This window comes from Mizuhopecten yessoensis, unplaced genomic scaffold (genome assembly GCF_002113885.1).
Source record: "Mizuhopecten yessoensis strain PY_sf001 unplaced genomic scaffold, ASM211388v2 scaffold7987, whole genome shotgun sequence".
Classification (NCBI taxonomy): Eukaryota; Metazoa; Mollusca; class Bivalvia; order Pectinida; family Pectinidae; genus Mizuhopecten; species Mizuhopecten yessoensis.
In genome coordinates, this window is record NW_018407322.1 from 264240 (window position 1) to 282298 (window position 18059).

The window sequence follows — 18059 nt, forward strand, 5'->3', positions numbered from 1 at the left end:
ACGAACTGTAACCCTTATTTAATGGTAGTAAGAAGTTTGTATATGACATGTTTAAGAAAATAACAGAGCCAATGATAAAACTGTTGTTTATCCAATACAAACAAGGAAGATACGTATCCTTATCGTAAGTCGGTGGTGGGCGATAAAAACAAAAATGTACTGGTTGGATTTTCTTAGTTATCAATCAGCACTACTTCTACTTTGCAAGCAGGGTCACTTTTGTGGAAACTAGTGTTTACAGACACGGGTATACATGTCTAGGGCTGTTAGTTGAAGGAAATACGGGAAGTCATAGACAACACGAATGGTCATGGAGGTTGACATGTTTATATAGAAAATTGTTTTTTAAACGGTTCACTGACCAGCGATGACGTTTGGTTTCTCGTGATATACTCCGAAGTGACGGGTTCTACACGTGTCCTGGGTATCGTTTAACTACACGTGTCCTGGGTATCGTTTAACTACACGTGTCCTGGGTAACTACACGTGTCCTGGGTATCGTTTAACTACACGTGTCATGGGTATCGTTTAACTACACGTGTCCTGGGTATCGTTTAAGGCGGAGTAATATGTAAGAAGTGTATAGTTCGACATCCTTCTAATGTGACGTGTTCCGCAAAGAATGGTCAGGATATTCTTACAAATTGAAGCTATCGACAGGATAATATGGGTATTCTTCCTCACAGAAAAAAATGGTTTACAAACGAATTGAAATGGGCAATAGGATGAAGATGTTAAAGCCCAAAATATATGCAATTTTAAATACAGATACTACGGTGTCTGGTAGAGTGCACCAGTATCATATTTTAACTGCATTTTGATCGATTCGATAATTTTAATGGAACGTGCTAATTTGATTTCCAAAATTTAATGCAATATGGAAAAGATGTTTTAGTTGAACGCATTACCCTGATATACGTGCTTAAAGAGGAGCTGTATTTCTCACGAAAACTACTCTTGTCGATGGGCTGTACTGTAATCGGCACATCTATACAAGCATTGTCGATAAGTCTACATAAACTATCAAACATGCACGCAGATCTTGTCATTTTAGGCGAAATTACTTCACACCTGTATTTTGTGGTGACAGAGGAAACCTTTACGGGATATACCTGTTACCAACACTTACAGGTGCAAGCACAAGTAAGTGCTATTTTCTTCTTTCAAGATACACTGTGCAAGATTCTGCTGCTCCTAGTCTCCGAGGTTTACCGTAACCTAGATAACTATAATAAGCATGTTTGGAGACGTGGCAAAGTGCATAAAATACACACTTTACGCATTATACACTTGTAGTTTGGATTTCCATCTTTTGGCCAATAACAACAGCCGTATGGTGCCATTCCTTTTTGGTGTACTTTATCTAATACCAATGTCACAAGTACAACGCCAATGACGTGTATGTCTTATATTCATCTTTATATTTGTGCGGGTTGAATAACATTGTATCTCGCCGTGACTGGATCTTTACTTTACAGTGATAAATGGAATATCACAAGAACTCAGATTCTCGAGGTCTTTCGCTGCTATATAGTTCTTCTGAAGAGAAATGCCATTAAAATCGGTCTTCTTGTGACTTTTAATTTTTTGTACCATTTTCTTGTCACACGGACTCAACATTTGTATAACATATATAAACATTACAAAATTTTGTAGATACAAGCACATGTGTGAAGCTTACATCTGCCCTTCAATGTACAAGATGGTAGACTGCTGGTGGATTTCCTAGTCTCTGATGTTTGCCGCAGCCTTGATAGCAACACTCATCTGTTCGAGTAGTGCACGGTTTACAATATCTATATATTTTACTGGTATCAATCACATCGTTCTCGTTTTTTGATTCAAATAAATGTTATGCACCCAAATCGATGTTTTGTAAAAGAAAAATTGAAAATAAATATGTTGATTATACCGAACATTTTTTATAATCTCTGGCGATATGTCTTCATTTATTAATAATTATAACAAAAGTTTGTGTTTGTTTCAACTAGACGATTTATTAAGTCACAACTACAATTTTCATTTGTCAAACATGATGATTTTATATTTATCACACATTTCTTAAAAAGTACATTTAGAATGTGTTAAGACTTTATGTATATGATGAATGATTTCATAAACATCGGAATAACGAATTCAATTTTGACATGATGAAGAAATAAATAATTGACATCGCATTAAAATTGAGAATAAAGAGTTCACTATGTACATCCACAATATCCCTCTAGTAATCAATTTGAAGTTCCAAAATTTAATGATGTCATTGGTCTTAAGTCATGGACGGAGACGTATCAATCTGCTAAACATTGATAAACAAATTACAATTACAATATCTCACGTGTCTACGAACGACCCTGTATATCTTTTCTATTTTGTCCTAGAACCTTAATCTTCATTGAATTGCACAAACTTTTTCTTTGTTGTCGTTGATAGCATCAGGTAGCTTGGAGTTCCTCCGCCTTCCCATTTTCTCGAGAACCTGTTGAAGCACCAACAGTATTATAAGTGATAGAAAACATGATTAATAGAGGTGATAAATGTGGTGTGACAGCCCTCTCAATACACTGCAGGTCGTCAATTTACAACCGAAACGTATTAGTATAACCCGTCTCATAAAACTTGGGGTTAAAATAAATTCATATTTTGTGCGTATACAGATTAAGTTACACTTCAGAATTAAAACAAATACACAGGAACAGATCAAACATTTGCAGTGAAGTAAAGCATATCAGGAACATCACTAATATACGTGACAAACGTTTGCAATCAGTCTATGTTTCACGTCCTATTAACAGCTATGGTCATTTAAGGACGTCCAGGTTTTGGTGGTGGAGGAAAGCCAGAGTTCTCGGAGAAAAACCTCCGACCTACGGTGTATCTGGCGATTGCCCAACGTAGGTCTCGAACCCGCAACCTAGTGGTAGCAGAATGTCAGACGCCTTGACCACTCGGCCACCGCAGCCCCCAACCATATTACAAAGAAAAGGGCGGGTGACATGTACACAATTAGCTTTGTTTGCTGACGTCCAACAAAGGGTTTCGGGTGAATAAGGCCTCGTGTAAAGGGCGGGTGACATGTACACGAGCATATTTATATAAACAAACACTTATAATTTAAGAACCAAACAAAGGGTATTAGTGGCAGCTATAATCTTACTTGTTGCAAAGTAATTTAATTGTAATTGTACTAGCTAGTGGTGTGAATGTATACATGGCAGATTTTTAATCTACTAGTTTTAAAAATCTACTTAATTTGATTTATAATTGAGTGCTTATAGTATTCCTTGTGGGATTTAGACCCTCTGTGTGTTTATTTACCTCGGATCATACGACACAACCACAATTTACAAAAAACGTCTGTAGAGCTTCTCTGAACAAGACTGTAGGCTCGCTATACGAACACATGCTTACTAAAAATACTCAAGTGACCCTTACTACGTCACTATTGACCTGAAGTCGCCCGTGTCTAGAGGGTGTCCTTCGATCAACATTTCAGTCTAATCGCCCTTGTGTCTAAGTGTTGGCCCTACAATGATCGAGGTTTTACATGTCTAATCGAGGTCTATCATGTCCATAATTGGCCCTAATTATGTAGCTGGAAATTATTATGGCACCAATTGCATGGAACAATAATTCTAGATGTAGGCAACAATTGTAAGTTTGTAACGGTATTAAAGGCTATTAGCACCTTTCCCGTTTTTCTGTATTTTACCACCTGTTCTGGTACACTTTGGACATGAATTTTCATTACATGATTTTAAGTACTATTGATTAAATAGAAGAAATAACTTCATGGTATGTTGAAGTAAACTTACATAATTTAAGATAATTTCTACTTCTAGTGATTGCCCAAGCAAATCCATCACACAAACGAAGTTTTACCGGGAGGACCACAAAGGAATAAGGGCACCCTTCTCTTACAGTGAGACCTTCTGTGAAGACCACAAAGGAATACAGGTCTCTTTTCTCTTACAGCAAGACGTACCGTGAGGACCACAAAGAAATAAAGGTCCCCCATCTCTTACAGTGAGACCTACCCTGAGGACCACAAAGGAATAAAGGTCCCCTTTCTCTTACAGCGAGACCTATTGTGAGGACCACAAAGAAATAAAGGTCCCCCATCTCTTACAGTGAGACCTACCCTGAGGACCACGAAGGAATAAAGGTCCCCTTTCTCTTACAGCGAGACCTATTGTGAGGACAACAAAGAAATAAAGGTCCCCCATCTCTTGCAGTGAGACCTACCCTGAGGACCACAAAGGAATAAAGGGCCCCCATCTCTTACAGTGAGACCTACCCTGAGGACCACGAAGGAATAAAGGTCCCCCATCTCTTACAGTGAGACCTACCCTGAGGACCACGAAGGAATAAAGGTCCCCTTTCTCTTACAGCGAGACCTATTGTGAGGACAACAAAGAAATAAAGGTCCCCCATCTCTTACAGTTAGACCTACCCTGAGGACCACAAAGGAATAAAGGTCCCCCTTCTCTTACAGCGAGACCTATTGTGAGGACCACAAAGGAATAAAGGTCCCCTTTCTCTTACAGCGAGACCTACCGTGAGAACCTCGCAGAAGTCAAGATCGCCCGTTTCGTCTTTGTCGATTTCCTTGATGATTTCCTCAATCTGTTTAGGTGTAAACATCGCCACATCTGACGTGGACAACACACTGTCTATCTCCTCCTTGTCTACGACCTGCAAAAACACCACCATCATATGTTATGCTTTCAGCCTTTATTATACTTATTGTTAAATATATGTATTATTACATTCATTTTATTGTTGTAGCATATTTACTTGTTTCCCCGTCCGTACTGTCCGTGAACAAAAAGACAAGATGCCTTTAATGTATATAAACGAGCTTCAACAAGTAGAAAATATTAAAATAAATACCAGACATGTCACGTGTCATGTCATGTCATGTCATGTAAGACTCACCCCATCTCCGTTTACGTCTGCTAGATTGAACTTCTTCTCTGCAGTAAGAACAATGGCCAATGGTAAAGCTGGAAATAAGTCGCCTATCGCCTGAAACAGACAACCTGAGTATTTACCTTTAATCAAATTTTGTATTAATTCTCCTTTGATGTGATCAGTCCTGATTTATTTTACCTCTGGTTAAATTAATTCTGTCTTATTTAAACTTTGAATAAATGTATTGTGTATTAATTTACCTTTGATGTTAATTATTGTTTGACAATATTTTGCCTCTGTGTTAACTAGCTCTGTATTCCTGTAACGGTTTGTAGTTAGTAATCCATTTGCTGGTTTTTAATGGCGTCAGATTGTATCTCAGTCCTGAAGCGTTCTTTGGTTTCGCAAATTGCTTAACCTTTCACCCGGATCCCTTAAAATCTAGTATCGTCTTCCCAAGCATTTACAGAATTGGTATAAAAAAAATTCTTTCGTTGTTATATTTTCAGGATAATCGCACTGCACTCGAGCAAAAAAAGGACCTATACTACACATTCGAGTTCCTCAACAATTACTGCACTCAGGTACGATTAAAGCCCCTGACCTTTTCCCAGGTGGGATAGGTAATTATATCACCTGCAAGGAACTGTCAGACATACCAGCATTGGGTAGTGTCATTATACACCAGGCAGTGCATGAGTGTTCGGTTTGTTAGTATTAGATACCTAAAGAATGCGTATTGCTGGCTTTTATTTGATAATTTAAAGATTTATAATGCATTCATATCATTGCGTTGACATAATTGATCGGGCATATCTAGTGAGAATCATCAGTCGTGATTTAACTTATAACCACAGGGACAGTAATTTAACTATAGGAACAGTGATTTGACCAAAAAGGTGTTTTTAACCACATGGCCACAATGTTACCATGGGAAAGGTGATTTGATAGGGACAGTACCTTAATGGATGGGGCAGTAATTAAAGCACAGGATTATATTGCAACTAAAAGTCGCTATACATTATCTTTCAAAATACACTAATGAAGCATGGATAACATTGAAACTATGAAGAAAATGCGCTTGAAAAATCTGTAAACGTTTGCCTTTATATACATGTATGTTAAGTAAAGATCAGTATTATAAACACCACTGTCTGAAACACGAGCGATAATGCGTTATAATAACAAATCTGATATCACGTATTGATACACTTCAATACATTTCAAAGCTCAATAGTATATATAGAATATAGACTATTGAATTGAATACAGTTCTTAGAGGAGTATCGTTTACAGTTACCAGGTTGTATTCGTACATACCAGGAAATGTTATACATTTGAATATATATTTACCATTTGAACAGTAATTGAGAAATAGGTATGGTTGCTTTGTAGCGGGGAGTTTGCTCAAAATTAGAAATACTTACTGACGATTGATGAAAAGGTATGATTCGGACAGCGAATTATATGGGGAAAAAAGAGTATTGGACTACCTATCGGATAATACTTTAGCTAGGAACACACATCCTCAGACAAAAATGTAGCTAACAACACGCATTCTCAGACAATAAAGCAGCTAGCAGCACGCAACCTCAGACAATAATGTAGCAAGGAACACGCGTCCTCTGACAATATTGCAGCAAGACAACCCATCCTTAGGTTATTGTGCCATCCATCCTGAGGCAATATTGTAGCTAGGAACATCCATTCACAGGTTGTGTTTTAGCAAATGCAACCCCCGTCCGTAGACAATATTGTAGCAAGACCACCATTATCCTGTTATATTTTAGCTAGTGCCATCAATCATTAGAAAATATTGTACCTAGTGCCACCCGTCCTCAGACTACAGCTAGTGCCACCCGTCCTCAGACTATATCTAGTGCCACCCGTCCTCAGACTGTAGCTAGTGCCACCCGTCCTCAGACTGTAGCTAGTGCCACCCATCCTCAGACTACAGCTAGTGCCACCCATTCTCAGAATGTAGCTAGTGCCACCCATCCTCAGACTGTAGCTAGTGCCACCCATTCTCAGACTACAGCTAGTGCCCCCCATTCTCAGACTACAGCTAGTGCCACCCGTCCTCAGCCTGTAGCTAGTGCCACCCGTCCTCAGCCTGTAGCTAGTGCCACCCGTCCTCAGCCTGTAGCTAGTGCCACCCGTCCTCAGCCTGTAGCTAGTGCCACCCGTCCTCAGCCTGTAGCTAGTGCCACCCGTCCTCAGCCTGTAGCTAGTGCCACCCGTCCTCAGCCTGTAGCTAGTGCCACCCGTCCTCAGACTATATCTAGTTCCCCCCGTCCTCAGACTGTAGCTAGTGCCCCCCATTCTCAGACTGTAGCTAGTACCACCCATCCTTAGATTGTAGCTAGTGCCACCCATCCTCAGACTACAGCTAGTGCCACCCATCCTCAGACTGTAGCTAGTGCCACCCATTCTCAGACTACAGCTAGTGCCACCCATTCTCAGACTACAGCTAGTGCCACCCATTCTCAGACTGTAGCTAGTACCACCCATCCTTAGATTGTAGCTAGTGCCACCCATCCTCAGGCTATAGCTAGTACCACCCATCCTTAGATTGTAGCTAGTGCCACCCATCCTCAGACTATAGCTAGTACCACCCATCCTTAGATTGTAGCTAGTGCCACCCATCCTCAGACTATAGCTAGTACCACCCATCCTTAGATTGTAGCTAGTGCCACCCATCCTCAGACTATAGCTAGTGCCACCCATCCTCAGACTGTAGCTAGTGCCACCCATTCTCAGACTACAGCTAGTGCCACCCATTCTCAGACTACAGCTAGTGCCACCCATTCTCAGACTGTAGCTAGTACCACCCATCCTTAGATTGTAGCTAGTGCCACCCATCCTCAGGCTATAGCTAGTACCACCCATCCTTAGATTGTAGCTAGTGCCACCCATCCTCAGACTATAGCTAGTGCCACCCATCCTTAGATTGTAGCTAGTGCCACCCATCCTCAGACTACAGCTAGTGCCACCCATCCTCAGACTGTAGCTAGTGCCACCCATTCTCAGACTACAGCTAGTGCCACCCATTATCAGAATGTAGCTAGTACCACCCATCCTTAGATTGTAGCTAGTGCCACCCATCCTCAGGCTATAGCTAGTACCACCCATCCTTAGATTGTAGCTAGTGCCACCCATCCTCAGACTATAGCTAGTGCCACCCATTCTCAGATTTTAGCTAGTGCCACCCATGCTCAGATTTTAGCTAGTGCCACCCATTCTCAGACTACAGCTAGTGCCACCCATGCTCAGATTTCAGCTAATGCCACCCATTCTCAGACTGTAGCTAGTGCCACCCATCCTTAGATTGTAGCTAGTACCACCCATCCTCAGGCTATAGCTAGTACCACCCATTCTCAGACTGTAGCTAGTACCACCCATCCTCAGGCTATAGCTAGTACCACCCATTCTCAGACTGTAGCTAGTACCACCCATCCTCAGGCTATAGCTAGTACCACCCATCCTTAGATTGTAGCTAGGGCCACCCACCCTTAGATTGTAGCTAGTTTCACCCATGCTCAGACAGTATTCCTGCTATGGAATTTTGTATATATTACTGCATTTTTTACATGCTACTTCACAGGTGCATGTGTAATATCAATATGAATTCACACTAACTAACTCACGTTGTAATATTCATAGGTATCTTCTGACAGCTGCTCCTTGCCCAGAATCGGTGGGTGACGTACTGTTGTAGGTTGGCGTGCTGGAGGAGGGGTTGGGGCTGGTGTGTCATTAGGAGTAGATGTGGATGACGCCTTAGCCTTCGCCTTGTCCCCTCCGCCCTTAGCTGCTGGTCCCTTACCCTTGGCAGCGCCAGCTGGAGCAGCCTTCGCCGGAGCTCCTTTCTGACCGGCCGCGGTAGCTTTCTGTAACAAAGAAATGTGTTAGACCTGTTTATGTTCATGTGAACGTCTGTTAAACCAGTAAATGTTCATGTGAACGTCTGTTAAACCAGTTAATGTTCATGTGAACGTCAGTTAAACCAGTAAGTGTTCATGTGAACGTCAGTTAAACCAGTAAATGTTCATGTGAACGTCTGTTAAACCAGTAAATGTTCATGTGAACGTCTGTTAAACTCGTTTATGTTAATTTGAATGTAGTTTAGACATTTATAACAAAATAGTATTATAGATGGTGGTACAGATGTAAGTCACAATTGGAAATAAAAGGCAGCAGAAAAAGATAACATGAACCCACAGCGAGGCGACTCCGTGACTTACTGACCTACGTCACATGTGACACTTGTTTTATTATGCCTGTAAACCCATGATAGTTTTTCGGCCACCGGCGATGTAACGGTTTAAATACATGTAATTAAGGCAGACACTGAATTGTCAGAGATAAAAATTATAGTAACGATCGTTTGATATTTTCAGTTTAAATTAAGGCATTTTATCAGAGGGTTAAGTTATTACAGACAAATTATAGTCGTCAATATTGCCAAGGGGTTTATAAGTGAGGTGACTACTATTGTCTGACTGCAGTGAAAGATATGAAGCTGAAAAGTGTGATTCTGTGACAAATGATAAATGTTAAATGTTTCTGTTTCTGGTGATGTATGGAGAAAACGTCATCATAATACAAAACTCTATCAATTTACAAATTACATCTAAATGAGTAAACAAAATCGGGCAGATGTCTTGTAAAATACCATAATAAGAAAACAAGAACTGAACGACTAAAAGTGGTGCACATTAGTTCCTATTCGAATACCTTCGAATAGTCTGTGAAAATATCCTGAACACCAAACTTATGTGTTTATCCAACTATTGATTTTGCAAACAGTGCTGCATTCTATATTTTTAGCAAACAAAGTGACGTTTTATATTAACGTAGTTTTGTTTTGTCGCCTGCGAAAAGCTGGTGACGCATAGGTATTGCTATGTCGGCGTCGGCGGTGTCGTCCGAACAGAGGTTTTCGTGCGATAACTTGAGTTTCCTTGGGCCGATCAAACTCAAACTTCATGCAGTGCTTTTCAGGTCCAATGGTCAAAGGTCAAGGTCACTGTTACTATAAATAGAAAATATGTTTTCGTGCGATAACTTGTGTTTCCTTGGGCCGATCAAACTCAAATTTAATGCAGTGCTTCCTTACCAAAAGTGCTTGCTTGGGATTGCTTTTCAGGTCCGAAGGTCAAAGGTCACTGTTAATATAAATAGAAAATCTGTTTTCTTGCGATACCTTGAGTTTCCTTGGGCCGATCAAACTCAAACTTCATGCAGTGCCAAGCATACTTGCATTTTCAAGAATTTTTTTATGGATACCAATGAGGCGATGCTGGTCTTGCTTGTGGACACCATATTGGAAGGTTCCTTAAAACTCCCAGAATAACAGATTATATAACAAAATGATGCCATCCAAAAACATAATCTATGATTATTGCTTACTTTTAACATTATTTCTTGAAATGAAAAGTGTATCTATTTCTTCTTAATCTCCCAGCTTCCTGCGCAGGCGACACATCCACTTCCGTGGAATTCTTGTAATAATTAGCACAATTTAACTGAAATCTTAAACTGTGGTTAGTATTGCAACAGAAAGGAGAGCGTATCTGTTCTGCTGAACGCGTACATGATCCTACAATAGACCGTAAGTATGATTACCAACAAAGCAACCTCCCTTGATAAGTAGGCACAATACCTGGTAGTAATTAGATCAAAGTAATCATGTTAGAAGACTTATCAGCTAGTATGACTACATACTTTTTATGGGGGTTGCTAGATAATCTTTTCCAAGAGGTTCAAGTACAACAAATTCGTTTTTGACATTTCATTATCCTTCTTATCCCAGATATAAAACATGTACTTACTGCTAATCAATCTAAACATTTTAATTTTCTTTTTTTCAACCTGTTAGTAGTATAAGTCACGTTCCTATTTCCTTTTTAACATTTATGTATAAGTTTGCTGGTAAAATATAAAATGGCTGATACGCTTAACCTCAAAGACGTGATTTACAGTAGACCGTAAATAACTTTGTTCGGAATTTCTATCACTTTTTACGTGATTATACACCTAAGCACCGAATCTTTGTACGTTGGTGATCTAAATAACTAATAGGAGGTACCAAGACGAGTGTTATGTGATGTAGGAAACGATTATGTTTATTTCTGGTTTTTGTGGGAAATCATGGTAATTTTTTACCTTGTAGATTTTTCTTATTGAATTTTGTGTTGCCAATTTGAAGTGTGTTGACGCTTTAATATCTCTCTTACTGTTTTAAATGTGAGGAGTTTTGATAGTTTATTTGGAAATCTTAAATTATACCAGATAAAGCTGGAAATTAAAGGGTTTTCTTAAGTTGTTTTGGAAAGATGACTATACCTTACATTGATAGACAGTAATATACAAAAAAGGCAAAGCTCTGTGCCACGTCCATTCTACCACAAGAAACAGTTGCGTGCAAAACGCCCTTTTATGTGTTTAATGACTGTGGTGCAATCGAGAATACGTTAGTTCGGGTCTAGTTGCCCTTGTCTGGACTTAGCCCTGAATCTGTTCCGTGTTGTATAGTAATAGACGAGTGTTCATGTCTGTACCAGAATATGTAAGACCGGAGTAAGGTTCCGACCTTACACAGGAACAAACAATGAGTCTTTGTCTCACGGTACCTAACTGGTGATCTTCATTACTGTATTGACAACAGGTCGGCGGTTCCTTCAAAGGTTCGCACATCGTACAATGCCAGCTGATACGGACCCTAATGTATCTGTACACACGCGCACACGGACAGTGGCCGAGGGACAATAGTCGGCCATATTGACGGATCCACTGTAATATTTGTCCTCCTCATGGCGACACAGTGGTGGGTATTGAGTTATACGCTATATTAATGTTACCGGGGTTCAATAGTTGGTAACACACGGTCATTATCATAGAATACAGTACAGCTGTATAGAATAGGATTTAGTGATTAGATCCGCTGATAAAATCACAATCGGGTAAATAAGGCAATGATCAATATTGAAAGGTGCTGAAGACCACCTAGTTGTTCTATGTGTTCCAATCACTGGTACTTGTGAGCTATGGTGTTAGAGCTATACCTTATTATATATTTAAGTTGGTTTCATCGGTTTGTTCATTCAGTTCCACGTTGTTTTAAGCGACAATTTCAAAGAGATAACTTTAGTGAGTGTTTCGCAATGATTGATGTTCATTATGTATGAGACATCTCAATCGTTACATTGGTCATGTTAAATAAAGTCGTATGGGACCACGTGCCAATGGTTTATAGTTAAAACCAAGGGGAGAAATATTTGGTTTCAATACCGGGGGAAAGGTCTACACATGAAGTTACTACACAAGGAAGTTTTAATCCTAAGTCTATGGTGGTTTGTCTAAATGATATAACATATATATCACACGCATTGTGCATTCCATATAGTGGCTCGTCGAGTTATATTATAAGTACACGTAACAGCAATAGTAGTAATTGACAGTCGTCCAGAATGGTCATCCTGCCAATCAGGTCACCTGCTCTGCATTTACTTAACAGGTGGGTTGATTTAATTTAAATGTAAGGTAGATATTTAAACAAGATTAAAAACAATAAAAATGACCTCATAGCTAAGACTGGAGAGATAGGCCCACATAGTTCTAATACTGCGTGAATCAGTAATCATTAAACAAGACTTAACATATATTGTTGTACTTTAACACGGCTGTGTAGCTCTTATGTTACCTAAACAAGACTTTGTAGATATTATGTTACCTAAACAAGACTTTGTAGGTCTTGTGTTACCTAAACAAGACTTTATAAATCTTTTGTTACCTAAACAAGACTTTGTAGATCTTATGTTACCTAAACAAGACTTTGTAGATCTTATGCTACCTAAACAAGACTACATAGCTCTTTTGTTACCTAAACAAGACTTTGTAGCTCTTATGTTACCTAAACAAGACTTTGTAGCTCTTATGCTACCTTAACAAGACTGTGTAGCTCTTTTGTTACCTAAACAAGACTTTGTAGCTCTTTTGTTACCTAAACAAAACTGTGTAGCTCTTTTGTTACCTAAACAATACTGTGTAGCTCTTTTGTTACATAAACAAGACTTTGTAGCTCTTTTGCTCCAAAAACAAGACTATATATTTCTTTTGTTACCTAAACAAGACTATATAGCTCTTTTGTTAGCTAAACAAGACTATATAGCTCTTTTGTTAGCTAAACAAGACTATATAGCTCTTTTGTTACCTAGACAAGACTATATAGCTCTTTTGTTACCTAGACAAGACTATATAGCTCTTTTGTTACCTAAACATTACTTTGTAGCTCTTTTGTTACCTAAACATTACTTTGTAGCTCTTTTGTTACCTAAACATTACTTTGTAGCTCTTTTGTTACCTAAACATTACTTTGTAGCTCTTTTGTTACCTAAACATTACTTTGTAGCTCTTTTGTTACCTAAACATTACTTTGTAGCTCTTTTGTTACCTAAACAATACTGTGTAGCTCTTTTGCTACCTAAACAAGACTTTGTAGCTCTTATGATACCTAAACAAGACTTTGTAGCTCTTATGATACCTAAACAAGACTTTGTAGCTCTTATGCTTCCTAAACAAGACTTTGTAGCTCTTATGTTACCTAAACAAGACTTTGTAGCTCTTATGCTACCTAAACAAGACTTTGTAGCTCTTATGCTACCTTAACAATACTGTGTAGCTCTTTTGTTACCTAAACAAGACTTTGTAGCTCTTTTGCTACCAAAACAAGACTATATATTTCTTTTCTTACCTAAACAAGACTATATAGCTATTTTGTTCCCTAAACAATACTGTGTAGCTCTTATGTTACCTAAACAAGACTTTGTAGCTCTTTTGTTACCTAAACAATACTGTGTAGCTCTTATGTTACCTAAACAAGATTTGTAGCTCTTATGCTACCTTAACAAGACTTTGTAGCTCTTTTGTTACCTAAACAAGACTTTGTAGCTCTTTTGTTACCTAAACAAGACTTTGTATCTATACGTGACCTAAACAAGACTTTATAGATCTTATGTTACCTAAACAAGACTTTGTAGATCTTATGCTACCTAAACAAGAATATATAGTTCTTATGCTACCTAAACAAGACTTTGTATCTATACGTGACCTAAACAAGACTTTATAGATCTTATGTTACCTAAACAAGACTTCAGAAATCTTATATTACCTAAATAAACACTTAACATATCTTGTTTTACCTTAAACGACTCTATGGCGCTTATTTTTACCTTAACACGACTTTGCAGCGCGTATGTTATGTTACCTTAACTAGACTGTATAGCTCTACGTTACCTTAACACGACTTTGTATATCTCATGTTACTTACTTCAACATGACTTTACTGACATTGTGTGCAATACACAAACCTTTAAAGAAAGCTTACACATTTTGTTAATCTGTTCAAGTGAACAGCGATATAACATATATTCAAGCATGTATATCGATAGTTTCTATAAAACATAATTGTTGACGTTGTACCGAGCTGCCCAATCTGCCAGATAAACACGTTTTTGTTTGATCATCAGATCAGGTGTTAGATTTAAACCATGTCCGAACGTACGTGTAGAACGTTCGAAATAGAGAACAAATCTTTATAATTTATAACTCTTTCATTATCATGGCAGTAACATGGTAATTGATTTTCCCAAGCTGAGGCAGTTTTTCAGAGACTTCAATGAACACACACGACATCCATTGCCGTATACTGATTCTGACACGCCTTGTACTGCATATACATCCTCTTTGTTTTACTTCAAACTGCAGCGAAAGGCTTGTAAGACTGTATGTACTACATATAAGGACTAGCTAGTACTGTCCTGTCTATCGAAACCTTACAATCAGCAACAGCAATCAGCATGCCAACAATGTGCTGACCAACAACCCCATCAGTGCTTTGTGACCATATCTGTTACTCAATAATGGTAATCACACATCTTTTCATTGTTTGCATTGTCTAAATGTTCAAAACAGAAAACTTTGTGAAAGCACAACTGAAAAGGAATGAGTTATTTTTTTGAAAAGCGAGAGAACAAGTGGCGCAAACAAACCACATGACAAAATATATGGAAAATAGTATAAAGGGTTAACCTGCAGGAGATAGGAAATACATGGACGGAAGTTACACAGCTTGGTCCTCGTAAGAGATAGGATGAAGTAGATACCTGAGCGTGAGCCAGTGACTTCTTCAGACTCTCGATCTTGCTATTGGCGTCATACAGTTTGGACTGGTACTCCTGGAGCTCGTCCTCGACCTTCTTTAGTTTGGCCCTGGCGTCGTCTCTCTCGCGGACGTAGGCAAATATCTCCCTACCCTGGTCCTCAGACATGTTTGTTGAAAATTGAACACTGACGTTTTAGGAGTACCACATCATATACAACTGTCCTGCACAACATACATAAGTTCAGGCGTTTGTATGAAAGTTTATAAAAATCCGATTTCAGATGTGAACAAGATGAGAAATGGGTCTACACTTTTCAGTCGAAGGTTTTGACTAAAAATTGTTGCTGTTTGGTAGAAATTAAACCACAATAAAGGAACGGTCGCATTTGGCACTAGTCGTAAGGTTGTATCGATATTTCGTCGCTACCTGCGTGTTAAGTCATTCAAGTGTTTCCAGATTCTGATATATATTCCAAAAGTTATTCTTCGTATCAAAATATTTGCTTGTCTTCTTTTACAAAGTGGTATTTTGATTTCTTCTTGGTACACACGCGATCAGGTATATTTTGGCAAAGCGATTGTTATTCGCCCTCAAGTCATGTGTTGTGTCGAGGCTTACAGAAATATTGACCCTGCGGTCTACCCGTGTAGCTTTACCCGAATAGCTAGCAATGACAGGATTCGTCAAATGGACCAATGAAAACGCACTGCTTATCGTCCAATCTCGTAATACGTACCAACTGGGAGTCTGTGTATAAACTACGTGATTTAAGTTGTGGTGTTAAAATAATGAATATAGGAAATGAGTATTTTAGACACCCGGGAACAGTTATTTGCTCATGAACATGATTTATATCCAAAAGTCAATTAAATAAAAACTCTACTGTATACAAAATCTTCTAAATTAATTTGAACAGTATACCTTTAAGCTCAAGAATGCATTATATGGCAAGAACAATAAATGAACCTGCTAATCTGATGTTGTTGTCCGTTTAATAACTGACACGTAGGTTATATCAGGGGTGTGCACTCTTTATGTTATTTGTATACTTTTAGTGTATACTGGTGTCGAGTCTAGCGTTCATACAACTATATCATCAAGTCTCCACGCATCGTTACACGTCAACAGTAGCATGCATTGTAATAGTGATTCCTGATATAGTTTGATCTAAGCGATTGATTTTATATGCTGTGACTCGTTTGGTTTTTAAATGGATATTTTACGTCAATCATTTGTTGGTTTTAGTTTTTATCAAATGTACGGCCATATGCGATCCTATCACGACACACTCCATATTGTCGACCAGACGACAGGGAACTATTCTGTCTTGGACTAGTGGGGACACACCTATAGGGCACTATTCTGTCAGGGACTAGTGGGGACACACCTATAGGGCAGTATTCTGTCAGGGACTAGTGGGGACACACCTATAGGGCACTATTCTGTCAGGGATTAGTGGAGACACACCTATAGGGAACTATTCTGTCAGGGATTAGTGGAGACACACCTATAGGGCACTATTCTGTCAGGGATAGTGGGGACACACCTATAGGGCACTATTCTGTCAGGGACTAGTGGGGACCCCCTATAGGGTACTATAATATCAAGGACTAGTGGGAACACACATATAGGGTACTATTCTGTCAGGGACAAGTGGGAACACACCTTTAGGGCACTATTCTGTCAGGGACTAGTGGGGACACCTACAGGGAACTATTCTGTCAGGGACTAGTGGGGACACACATTTAGGGCACTATTATGTCAGGGACTAGTGGGGACACACCTACAGATAACTTTTCTGTCAGGAACTAGTGGGGACACACCTATAGGGCACTTTTCTGTCAGGGACTAGTGGGGACACCCCTACAGAAACTTTTCTGTCAGGGACTAGTGGGGACACCCCTACAGAAACTTTTCTGTCAGGGACTAGTGGGGACACCCCTACAGAAACTTTTCTGTCAGGGACTAGTGGGGACACACATTTAGGGCACTATTATGTCAGGGACTAGTGGGGACACACCTGCAGTGCACTATTCTGTCATGGACTAGTGGGGACACACCTATAGGGTACTATACTGTCAGGGACTAGTTGGGACACACCTACAGGGCACTATTCTGTAAGGGAGGGATCTTTTCTGTCAGGGACCAGTGGGTACACACCTGCAGAGAACTTTTCTGTCAGGGACTAGTGGGTACACACCTGCAGGGAACTGTTCTGTCGGGGATAGTGGGGACACACCTATAGGGCACTATTCTGTCTTGGACTAGTGGGGACACACCTATAGGGCACTTTTCTGTCAGGGACTAGTGGGGACACACATTTAGGGCACTATTATGTCAGGGACTAGTGGGGACACACCTGCAGTGCACTATTCTGTCATGGACTAGTGGGGACACACCTTTAGGGCACTATTATGTCAGGGACTAGTGGGGACACACCTACAGGGCACTATTCTGTCAGGGACTAGTGGGGACACACCTATAGGGATCTTTTCTGTCAGGGACCAGTGGGGACACACCTGCAGAGAACTTTTCTGTCAGGAACTAGTAGGGACACACCTGCAGGAACTATTCTGTCGGGGATAGTGGGGACACACCTATAGGGTACTATTCTGTCAGGGACTAGTGGGGACACACCTATAGGGCACTATTCTGTCTTGGACTAGTGGGGACACACCTATATGGTACTATTTCTGTCAGGGACTAGTGGGGACACACCTACAGGGCACTATTCTGTCAGGGACTAGTGGGACACACCTACAGATAACTTTTCTGTCAGGGACTAGTGGGGACACACCTACATGGCACTATTTTGTCAGGGACTAGCGGGGACACACCTATAGGGTACTATACTGTCAGGGACTAGTGGAGACACACCTACAGGGCACTATTCTGTCAGGGACTAGTGGGGACCCCCTATAGGGTACTATAATATCAAGGACTAGTGGGAACACACCTACAGGGCACTATTCTGTCAGG

At 39.8% G+C, this 18059-nt stretch overlaps 1 protein-coding gene across 1 annotated transcript; it reads right to left on the reverse strand.

Moving 5' to 3' along the window:
* Positions 1-1983: 1983 nt before the first annotated feature.
* Positions 1984-15868, reverse strand: LOC110454646. The gene is made up of 5 exons (XM_021504273.1): positions 15081-15868; positions 8562-8804; positions 4939-5028; positions 4558-4695; positions 1984-2479 (listed from the first exon to the last, which is right to left on the reverse strand). The coding sequence occupies exons 1-5, from the start codon at positions 15243-15245 to the stop codon at positions 2393-2395; spliced, it is 723 nt and encodes a 240-aa protein (XP_021359948.1). The 5' UTR covers positions 15246-15868; the 3' UTR covers positions 1984-2392.
* Positions 15869-18059: the final 2191 nt, after the last annotated feature.